Genomic DNA, 12,371 nt, shown 5'->3' on the forward strand with positions numbered 1-12,371 from the left:
GATATGCAGACTTGACACTGCAGCGCTCAGAAATGGTAGAGGCACCTATCATATAGATCATAAGTCTGAAAACTATTTGGCAACCTAGACTGGAAAGATGGAGCAGTGCAGCCCTCCTCAGATCACGGAAATCCAATACTGCTCAAAGCACAAACAAAGAGGGCGCCAACGCCTAGTGCTTTATCTTTAGCACTTAATTAAAGGGTATATGAAAACATACAACACTCACAAGGCAATTGGGCAATTAACACGTTAAATGCACTAGGCATGGGGTAAGATCATGAAAACCACCATCTGCCTGGACCTGGTATATGGATGACAATGTCATCTTACGCGTTTCGAGGATCTGTCCCCCTTCCTCAGAGCTGTGGCATATACCCTTTAATTAGGTGCTACAGATAATGCACTAGGTCATAAGTGTCAAACACAAGGCCCACGGGCCAAATCAGGCCCTTCAGGCCATTTCATGTGGCCCCTCGCACCTCTCCTAGAGCTGCAGTAGAGCTGCAGCCCTCCTTTGTGCCTCCCCCAGACCCTGCACTTTCTGCTTCCCAACTCCTCCCCCAGCTTCTTCCCAGCAGCAACACATGGTAAGAGGGTGCACTTTGATGTAAGGGAGGGTAGGGGGGGACTCTTGACATCTGATGTAGGGGGGGGAGGGATACTCTGGACATCTAGTATTATAGACACAACCGGCCCTTTGAGGGCAATTAAAATGCTGATGGGGCCGTCAATAAAGTTGAGTTTGACACCCCTGCACTAGGCGTTTGCGCCCTCTTTGTTTGTGTTTTGTATAATTTTCTATGTCTGATTCATTTCTTAAATAGTAGTTTTATATATATATATATATATATATATATATATATATATATATATATATATATATATATATATATATTTTTTTTTTTTTTTTTTTTTTTTTTTTTAAGCTATTTTATTTGTTTTGACGCAGATGTGTCATATCATGTACTGCTGATCACACAGTTCAGTTTTCATTTTTTAGCAAAAGTTAAACATATTAATAACATACTAGTACTGAGCCATTTTTAGCTAAAATCTATGTAAAAATCCCTGGTTTCTCCTGACTGTAAAGTTAGTTATTGATGAAACAAAAAATGAAATAATTGCTTATAGTCAGAGAGCGATGATGGTCAGCTTCAAACGCAGGATTCTCTTTGGTCCTGCATGTGTTATTGGTATTCACTTTAATGTCTGGCTGTCCCTCTCTGAACTGTGTGACCCCATACTAATTTGCTTACTCGGAAATCATCTCAGAGTGCATTTATTGTACAGAAACAGTCTGAATGTAATGTAAGTTAATGAGCTAATTACAACGGAGAATGGAATGGATATCTGCTACTATGCAGCTAATCCAAAGACATGACCATCTTTACATTATCCTTTAACCCTTTTGAATGCCTGGGGTGGACCTCCATGAAAGCCAAGCAGATAAACAACACTATAATTATGATAAGTCGTGACTTTCACTCATGACGTTTGCACACGACATCTAATATTTAATTAGCGATGTCCATATGAAGCTGAACATTCAAGTCACGTTTGCACACGAAGACTAAAAATTAATTAACGATGTCCATATGAAAGGAGCTTCTTGTGAACCTCTTGATGAACTATATGCTCCACCAAATTGTGTCAAAACAGCACATTTACTCCAGCTGTACATATTCTTATGTATGTTTAGCTGTCAGCAGTTTCTAACAGCCCAAGGTTTAACTTTTTCTATGGATTTGCTGTTTCCAACTTACATCAGTTAGGGTGATTTAATAAGGCGTTTGCATCACATTTCTGGCATTCTAGATGTAGTCGGAAGCCAAATTCATGAAAGCTGTGTGACACCCTGCCACACCACTTTGTCCAATTAGAGGGGGCTTTGCATTCATTGAGAAAATGCAGTGTTCTCTAAATGGCGACTGTGCCCAGCGCGCAACCCTCTGTGTTCCCAATGCAGTAGGGTAGTCGCTCGGCAGAGGACCCATAAGCTAGTGGAAATTGCTGTAGTAGTGGTGCCTACTAAAGTTATTCACTGTGTGTGAGTACATTTTTTGAAGATAACTGGTTAAAAAAAAAGGAGGGTTTTAAAAAAAAAAAAAATGTACACGGGGTAGGGCAGAGTTTCTCTTTAACCACTTCAATACCGGGGACTTTTCCCCCTTCCCGCCCAGACCAATTTTCAGCTTTTAGCGTTGTTGCAATTTCAATGACAATTGCGCGGTCACGCAACACTGTACCTAAACCAAATTTATGTCATTTTTTTCCCCACAAATAGAGCTTTCTCTTGGTGGTATTTGATCACCGCAAGGATTTTTCTTTTTTGCTACACAAATAAAAAAAGACCGAAAAGTTTGAAAAAAAAAAAAAAAGATTTTTTGTTTACGTTATAAAATTGATATGTGGCACTGATAGATAGCACTGATATGCAGCATTGGTGGTCACTGATAGGCAGCACAGATGGGCACTGATAGGCAGCACTGATGGGCACTGATAGGCGGCACTGATAAGCGGCACTGGTGGGCAATAATGGGCACTGGTGGGCGGCACTGATAGATGGCAATGATGGGCACTGGTGGGCAGCACTGATGGGGAGGGCACTGGCAGGCAGCACTGATGGGCAGGGCACTGGCGGGCTCCCTGAGCCCTGATTGCCATCCCTGGTGGCAATAGTGGGCATCCCTGGGTTCATGGGTGGGCATCCCTGGGGTCATGGGTGGGCAATCCCTGGTGGCTCTAATGGCACCCCCCCAAGGGTCTGTACTGTTAATCAATGCTCTGATTACCAGCACAGACCCCCCCCCCCCCTCCGTCAGGAGAGCCGCAATTTGGCTCGCCTCTACTCGTGCCTGTCAGGCAGGGCACATTATCCTGCTGCCGTCATATGACCTCCGGTCAGGATAATGTAACCACCTTCGCCTTCATTTGCCTATAGGGCGGGCGGGAAGTGGTTAAAGATTTATTCACACCTCTGAGTTCTAGTGTGATGCATTGGATACATCCTGTTGTAGTTGCATCAGAATTTACACACACACACACACTGTACAAAAACTGTAAGAGCTGATTGGAGTGAAGGGACACCCCAACCCCCTTCACACAACACACAGGAACAGAGCTGAGGCTGCCAATCAGCTGGAGCTCTCTCCCCTGTCACCTTTTCAGCTCTTGGTGTCAGGAAGACTTGTCATGCTAACAAGGGAGGAACTAGATTAGCCTTTTTCAACCACCCTGGGGTGCCTTGGGGTTTCGAGGGAAGACCCTCTTCTTCAGAGCCAAAAAGTAGCACTTTTTGGCTCCGAGGAAGACGGTCTTCCCTCAAAACGCGTCAGCCCAGCCATATAGTTGCTGACACCAGCACGTCATCCAGTAAAAGGGTTCCCTGGTCACCTTGAAAACGACCGGTTCCATTGTCATTTATGTGCTATACCATCACTCGTGTGAGTATAATGTATGTTGTCTTTGGATCAATAAACCTTTTTTAGTGGTAATGCAAAAGGTCGGTGTGCCCTTCTTTTCGGTGTTGTCTTTCAGTACATTTTAGATACCCTTGGTCCTGAGGGGGCAGCAAGACCTTGAGTGGTGCATATCAAGACCATATAAGATCCCTTATCCTTCATTACATACCACCCGAGCGCAGGAGAATTTTATTTTTTTCCGTGCCTTGAGGTTTCTTCAGGGGTGCCTTGGCAAAATGCCTAAAAATTGCCCAAAAATTGTACACAAGCTGGTTTGTGGAAGAAGCCTGCCTTTTAGTTACATAAAGACACAGGTTTTCATTGTGCACCATTACAACCTTTTAGCTGCATGCATTTGAACGACCAATGGCATCATCAGTTGATATGGAGGATGTCAGTCGCCTGCATACCATCCTTGTTTGACCCTCCCCTGTCTCTCTCCATCAGCATTGGGGTAACATTAGCTGAGTGATGGAGAAAAACTGAGGAGAAGAGAAACATTGGAATACTAGTCAGTACCAGTTTGCAAAAGTGCGTTTACTTTGGAAGAATAAAGCACCTCTAATGTTAGGTGTCCTACTTGTGTGGATGTTGCTGCATTTGCTGCATTATGTGAAACGATTAGAACAGTTTTTACATTTTAGAATGGGGTGCCTCGAGACTGTCCAAAATCTTTAAAGGGTGCTTTGACTGAAAAAAGGTTAAGAAACAGTGAACTAGATGGCAGAAAGAAATGGACAAATCACAGTCCTCACCCTAACAATGTCTTCATCTGCTTTTCTTTCCACAAAAACAGAGCCCTCTTTTTCAAGCATTATTCAGGGTTGTCATCTACTTTATGGACAAAGATGCTGGCGCAGAGAGGACACAGCCATGTAAGTCCTGGTGCATGTGTAGTTCTTGGCTGTGTTTACAAATGTCCCATGTAGATCAGATCCCTGCTTCAACATCTCATCTTTAAACTTGCAACAATATAAGGTGGCGTATATTAAAAAAAAAAAAAAAATCTGAACTATTTATCTGGTGAAACTGGATGTACATTTGCTCTGTGTGAATGGGGCAAAATCAAATATTAGGCTATTTTCTCTCAAGGTCAAATTGTATTCAGAGTGGTTCAGGAAAATTCTGCATTATGGCCACTAGATGGCGATCACGGTCAGGGTAAATAAGTGTTTATTTCCTATGATCATCAGCTCTCTCTAGTGGTCATAATGTGGTGTTTTCCTGATTTACTCTATTCTGTATTACTAAATGTAACATTCAGCTTGAAGAGAAAATGGCTTAGTATCCTTGGATTTTTCCCCCACTCGCAAGGAACAGATGTATATTTACTTTCACAGAACCAAAATGTTTTTTTAAATTAAACAGTCCTCTTAGCGTTGCCGCCTTTAATATATCTGGCCTCACACAGTACACAGAACATGGAAATGTAAGTAATTATGAACTGCTAAATACCTTTTCTCATCAGTAGTTAAAGCAGTCTTATGACTTCTATCGCTATCTAGTTAAAGCTTGTAGGAGGATTTTTCATTCTACTCTGATTGTCCTATGAGGCTGCAGAACCCCTGAAGCTCCGTCTGGACAGTGCTGATTGGCCCTGTGCTGATCACATGCACCCTCCAAAAAAAAAAAAAAAAAAACTCTTTAGCAATACACACCAAACTGAGCTTGTGCAGAGTGCCCATAAAGTGGTAGTGTACCGATTTTTGTGACTTTTACCTACAGGTAAGCATATAATAAGGCTTACCTGTAGGTACAATTAATATCTCCTAAACCTGCACGGTTTAGGAGATATTTGCACTGCATGCAGCCGCTGACGCTTGAGTTCCTTGCCGGGAAGTTGCCGTAAAGTTAAAACCCCGCGCACATGCAACCCGGAAGAGACGCCGAGGGATCATGTCCGCTCCCACAGCGGTGTCCGGGGGTCCATGTCGGGGCTTCGTTTTAGGGTAAGTATTTCATTATGAGCTAGTATGCGATGCATACTAGCTCATTATGCCTTTGTCTTGGAAGTTTTTTTTTTATACTACCGCTTTAAGGCTCAGTTCTACCAGGAGATGGATCGAGGACAGTGGAAGAAGGGGAGAATCAGAGAAGACAGGATCAAACAGCCTTTTTACACAAAGCAGAGGATTAACCCTTTAGGTTTCACAGTAAGTAAAACAAGCATGCTTTACTGCATATACATAACTGATTTTACTATTGTGGGTTTAGTATCACTTTAATGATAAAAGGTAGGGCTTTTTTTTTTATCAATTATATTTTTTTTCCGTATTAGGTCATGTCAGAAATGTATTTATTTCGATTTTTTATGATATCTTACTGAAAGGTCAACTTTACATTACTTTCCACTGCCTGTGCTAGGCAAGTAAGTCATCAGATGGTCAACCAGAGACATGGCTGCCTCGTGACACCGACTGACACCTTCTGACCACCAAACATAGAAAACAAGAGAAAGGTGCACCAGCCAAGTGCAATATCACAAGACATTTATTGGAAAATTAAAAGACATGCCATACATTATACTCACAAACGTATGCTGAAAGTATGCTTAAAAAAATGACTGGAAGGCATCCGTGGTGATGGGGCTGACGCGTTTCAAGGGGAACCCTCTTTATCAGAGCCATCTAGGGCAACAAGAGCCTAGATGCCAGCAATACAGCCGTCCCTTTACCGCAGCACTTGAGCGCAGGAGATTTTACTTGTTTTTGTGCACCTTCTGACCACCACCTTGACCTCATCCTCTCATCTGGCTCCCATTTTGAAAAAAATGTTATCTGTCCCCAGGAACATGGTTCTAGTGATATCTCCAGAACAGAATCAGGTAAGAATCTAAAAAGCAGGTGTCCTAATTACCTGCAATATATATGTTAAACTGCGGGAAGGGGGATTAAATGAAGCCGGTGTTTTACTTTAAGGGCAGCTTGACTTTGTGCTGTTTACTACTAATTCTCTGGGGAGATTTTTCGATGATCAAGTGCCTTGTGTGATTGGCTGGAGAATATAAAAAGAGTGACTTCAAAGCACTCCCTGGCCCAATTAGTGCAGCATACTTAATTACACATTCAGAGCTATATTACATGTACCACCAGAGCTATAAAGATCAGCTTAAATGTAATCATGCCGAATCTGGATACCTGCTTTGAAGCCGCAGCAACATTTCTTAGGACTATATTCATAAAAGGTTACCTAGGGCAGAGTGAACATTATGCAAATCGCCCTTAAAATAGTAACATTTACCAATCTATAACTCTTAAAAAAAAAAAAAAAATCACCAGAAAATGCTTTGAATGTTGCAAATTAAAAGCACTTGTCTGCGTTTCGACTTTAATTAGCTGCTGGAATATGAGGTTTAAAATGAGCCCTTTATAGCCTTCCAGTCTCAGCTGCTGGTGTTGAACGGCTAACAATTTGTATTATTTTTCTTTTTCTCATTACTATTTGATAGCTTAAAAGCTGCAAGGCAAATTACCTGATCAACCGGAACCTCCACTTTAGTGTTTTCATCTTCCTGAACTTCTGATGCCCCCCACATTTCTGATCTGTCTTCACCAGCTTTGAAAATGCCATCATCTGCACAAAAAAAAAAAAGAAATCACAGAAATGAATTTACTGAAATATGGCTCAAGTCTGATCCTCAGTGGTAGAATGAAGTCAGTGCAGCTCCTGGGCTGACAAATCAGCAAAGGCAATTGTTGTGCGCACAATACGTTACTGCTATACTACAATGATCATGTACTCACACGGGATTCACAAATCATCTGTGAATTGCTTGAATATCTGATAAAACACCTTGTACTTTTCTGCTTAGGAAAGTTATAGAGCATCGAGCTGGAACTGCATCATCTTCACTACAGTAAGTGTGTAAGAAGATAAAACTGGCAAAGCTTTAACCACTTAAGCCCCGGAAGATTTTACCCCCTTCCTGACCAGGGCCTATTTTGCGATTCGGCACTGCGTGACTTTAACGGACAATTGCGCGGTCGTGCGACGCTGTACCTAAACTAATTTGACGTCCTTTTTTTTCCCATAAACAGAGCTTTCTTTTGGTGGTAATTGATCACCTGTGCGATTTTTTGATCATGCGCTATAAACAGAAAAAGAGCGTAAATTTTGCAAAAATAACAATATTTTTCACATTTTTTTTTTAATTCCCCCCAAAAAAATGTAAAAATCTAAATTTTTTAACATTTTCGGCCAATTTGTTTTATGCTACATATGTTTGTTAAAAAAATCGCAAAAAGCGATTGGTTTGCGCAAAAGTTATCGCGTTTACTAACAAAGGGAAAGATTTTTGTCATTTTTGTTGTTTTTTTTTAACGCGTAATGGCGGCGATCTGCGATTTTTTTTGCGGTACTGCGACATTTCGGTGGACAGATCGGACCCTTGACTGACATTTTTGACACTTTTGGGGTTACCAGTGACATTACTACAGTAATCAGTGCTATAAATATGCACTGTTACTGTAAAATTACACTGGCAGTGAAGGGGTTAACTTTTTTTGAGAGGGAGGGGTTATGTGTGTCCCTAAGGGCGTGATTCTAACTGTAATTGGCTGTGGCTTGAGGTGTAGGAACAGTGATCAACGGTCCTACATAGTAGAACCGTATGATCACTATTCCTACACAGGGGAGAATGACAGGCGGCTTGTTTACATTAGCCGCCTGCCTTTCTCCCTCTCCACCCGACAATCGCGAGTGACCGGCGGACATCGGGTCCGCCAGTCACACGCGCGGGTGGATCCGTGACCGCGTGGGAGCGCGCCTCCGGGGGCGTGCGCTCGCTCCCTAGACCCTCACAGGCTAGCGACGTAGTAATACGTCGCTTTGCCTGTGAGGGGCTGACCGCCGCAGTAAATAGTCGTGCGGCGGTCGGCAAGCGGTTAATGAATTTGTCACTGTAGAGATACTGGGTTTCATAACAGCTCTGCTGACATATGGATTTAATTCGTTTAACCTGGAGCAGAATTAGCATACACATTGAGTATTTGGGGCTTCTAAAAAGGTTCTCCACCCACGCTTATAGGATTGTTAGTCGCCTAAAGTGTATTTCCACTTTTACAGCCAAATTGGGAGAACACCTTCTTTATATTTGTTACATGTTCCCAGGGCTTTTTTTCAGCAGGAACGCGGGGGAACGCAGTTCCGGCACCTCTAGTACTGAATGTACTGTATGTAATGACAAGGGGTGCTGGGGTGTGCTGGCGGATCTATTGATGCTGACTGCTGGGGGATCTATTTTTGCTGGAGGGGATCTTTTTTGCATGTTGATCTATTGTTGCTTAGGACATCTGTTGTTTCTGTTTGCTGGGGGGGTGTTTATGTTGCTGGGGAAGGGGGTCAATTGTTGCTTGTCTTCTGCTGTTGAGGGCGGGGTCTATTGATGCTTGCTGCTGGGAGATCTGTTGCATGGTGCTCAAGGTCTATTGCTGGGCTGGGGTGGTATTTTTTTGCAGGGGTCCATTGTTGCTGGGGGACATCTATTGTTGCTGGGGGGGGTCTATGGTTGCCATACAAATTACTTAGCACCACGAAATGGTACTTGGCTCTATATTCTCTAAAAGGGGCGGTACTGAGAGGCGGGTGGGGGGTGGAATCAAGAAACAGTGCTCGGAGGTGGGTAGGGGGCGGAGACAGGAATTGACTCAGAAAGGGGAAGTTCCAGAACCTATTCTCTGAGAAAAAAAGCCCTACATGTTCCCATTCCTATAGAAGAACAAAAAAAAAATGATAAGTTTTTTACTTGCCAAAATTAGCTACGTAGCTTCCCACTATGTAATGTTTAGGAGAGGCCTGGACAATTACATTTACCATAATTAACCCTGTTTGTACTGTGTTGGCAGGTCTCATTATCAGTTGTAAACTAGATATGCACACTGAATAAAGAGGTGAACTACCAGAAGCGGTTCACTGGGTGCATAGAATCTGTATAAAAGTGCCACATCCTAATATCTGAACTGAAAATTGGATCAAAAAACGCATGGACTTTGTATGCACAAAAATATCATAAAAAGTACACGTTTATTAATCACTTGCCGACCCCTTAACGAGGATTTACTGCGGCAGTCTGCCGCTGCTGGGCAAAGCGACGTAGACCTACATCGCTCGCCCGCAAGCCTGTAGGGGGCGAGCGCGTGCCGCCGGCAGCGCGCTCCCGCCCCCGCTCGTTCCCTGGGGACCTAGCGCAAGTGACCGGCGGCCCCCGATGTCCGCCGGCCACTAGCGATCTTCAGCAGGAGAGGGAGAAAGACAGACAGCTGATGTAAACACAGCCGTCTGTCATTCTCCCTGAAGTAATGACAGAGGCTATGCGATCCTGCTATGTAGGATCGTATGTCTCTGTGATTACTTCACTAGCCACGCCCCCTAACAGTTCGAATCACGCCCCTAGGGACATACTTAACCCCTTGATCACCAATAAAGTTAATCCCTTCCCTGCCAGTGTCATTTTAACAGTAACAGTGCATATTTATAGCACTGATTACTGCAGTAATGTCACTGGTACCCCCAAAAGTGTCAAAAATGTCAGTCAGGGGTCCGATCTGTCCGCCGCAATGTCGCAGTCCCGCAAAAAAATCGCAGATCACCGCCATTACTAGTTTTAAAAAAAAAACAATAAAAATGACAAATCTTTCCCGTAGTTGGTAAACGCAATAACTTTTGCGCAAACCAATCAAAACACGCTTATTGCGATTTTTTTTACCAAAAATATGTAGCAGAAAACAAATTGGCCTAAAATGTTACAAAATTTAGATTTTTACATTTTTTTTGAGAATTTCATATAAAAAAAATGTGAAAAATATTGTTATTTTTTCAAAATTGTCGCTCTTTTTTTGTTTATAGCACGAAAAATAAAAATCGCACAGGTGATCAAATACCACCAAAAGAAAGCTCTGTTTGTGGGAAAAAAAAGACGTCGATTTCATTTGGGTACAGCGTCGCACAACCGCGCAATTTTCAGTTAAATTCACGCAGTGCCGAATCGCAAAATAGGGCCTGGTCTTTGAGCAGCCAAATCCTCCAGGGCTAAAGTGGTTAATCGTATATTTTAAAAAAGAAAAGACATTGATCACAACTATACATCCGTAATGTGCCAGGAGTTATGTAATAAATGAGATACACAACCAGGGCATAATACATGATACAAAGATAAATACACAATTAGAAAGAAATAATTATCTGTGAATCGATCCACAACGAACGATTCCGCCAGAGGGAACAGGTGGGTGGAGCTGTCCTTCGAAAGGATCACTGCGTGTGGTCATAGCAAGTACATACAGTTCATGAAATTGGAGCTAGAACACTCATCATGTTTCACAATTACGCTTCATCTGGAGTTTAAATTTGTTGCTCTGTACTCTGCTTATAGATAATATAGAACAACTAGGGGGGTGAGGAGCCAAGGGGCAAGGAGGAACAAAGGAGTCGCACAATGTGAATTTCTATCGTTAGATGGAGATAATCCACATGTGTCTTACAATGTAGAAGCTATCATAATATTATGAGCCCATAGATATCCAAGGCTGGTAAAAAAGACAAGCCGTCTGATCCACAAACATGCTGATGGGTAAATACAGCAATAGAAAATATATGTGTAAATACCACAGAGTAGTATAAGACACTCCAGAGGGGTATCCAGACCTGTAAAAAGGCTCCTATAATGCACCTCACCCCCCCACGGATGGGGAACCACCACCAAATATGATAGATATGATATAAAGATATGCACACTGTTTGTCCTAACAAAGGGTTAAAGATCTTGAGTATTGGATCCTGCATTGTATTTTAAAGTGGTTGTACTGTATACCCTCACATATACCCAGTGAAGTGAACAGTCTCAGATGATACACAGAGATTAAATAAATCCTTCTACATAGGTTTTGCTTGTTTATCTGCAGTCCTCTTCCCTACACCTCTTTAAAAGGGTGGTTTGAAACCTCAGTCATGAAATCTGAGCAAAGCACATACTGTATATGTGTAGTGTTTACTTATCCCTGTCCAAAGCTCTAAGTGTTGTTTCTCTCTGGTGCTTCGTTCCTCTGTTATCAGCATGATTCACTTCTGAGAAGTTTTCCCGAAACATTAGATAAACTTGTGTCAGGAAAGAGGGGGAGGGAGAGCTCAGCACACATCTAGTCTATTCACAACACAGTTCTTCTGCTGTGTGAAGCGAGTGTGTTCCTTTCCTCCAATCAGCTGTAACTGCAGCCTCTCCACCCCCTCCTCTGTGCTCCTGACAGATGAAGAAGGATTTTAACATGATCTGCCCTTTTAAAGAGCTCTGGACCAGCATTAGTTGTTATCTCAGCGATGAACTTGAGCTTTACCTGTTAATACAGATGAGGAATGATGCCATCCTTACTGCAGGAATACCTCAGCTTGAGTCCACGATTCTATTGAGAGCAACTGTGTGTATGAATGATTGTATACGCAGCTGCTACCCCCTTTAGACAACGTTGTCCTTGATTTTAACATAGGTGTGGTGAAGGCCAATATACTGTTGCTTTTTGTTTGCAATGTGGTATTTTTTTCAATAAAGCTGTCTTAGGCTTCATGTACACGGGACGTTGTAAATGGCCGTTTCGGAGCAGTTGGACATTTTTTTCAGAAGCCCCTGAACCCACCTGCATGTTATCTTATCTGTCCATGTACACAGGGTCGTTTACAGCCATTTGCAGGCAGTTGAGTTCAGGGACGTTTTTTGGAAAGCAATTATTCGCGTTCGAACGTGTGTTTCCCGGCGTTTCAAACGCAAAAACTCGACTGAAAGCGGCCAAACGCGACCGAGCGTGATGACCCGCGTTTAGCGCTCACGTTTTTCCATTTTAAAGGGGAATGATTTTTTTGACCTCTAGGAACGGTTCTAAACGCAAACGCCCGCAAATGCCCACTAAACGCGGGTGCAAA

The 12,371-nt window shown here is 42.7% G+C and overlaps 1 protein-coding gene across 3 annotated transcripts in view; it reads right to left on the reverse strand.

The window, feature by feature from the left end:
* The window catches only part of DCDC2 (doublecortin domain containing 2), a 279,474-nt gene that overhangs the window by 35,703 nt on the left and 231,400 nt on the right, over window positions 1-12,371 (reverse strand). For all 3 annotated transcript variants that reach the window (XM_082257352.1, XM_082257351.1, XM_082257353.1), the window contains exon 9: window positions 6,937-7,037. In XM_082257352.1, coding sequence (XP_082113478.1) covers window positions 6,937-7,037 — 101 coding nt within the window. The remainder of the gene's footprint in view (window positions 1-6,936; window positions 7,038-12,371) is intronic.

Source organism: Pelophylax lessonae, assembly GCF_965119305.1.
Source record: "Pelophylax lessonae genome assembly, chromosome: 5".
NCBI lineage: Eukaryota > Metazoa > Chordata > Amphibia > Anura > Ranidae > Pelophylax > Pelophylax lessonae.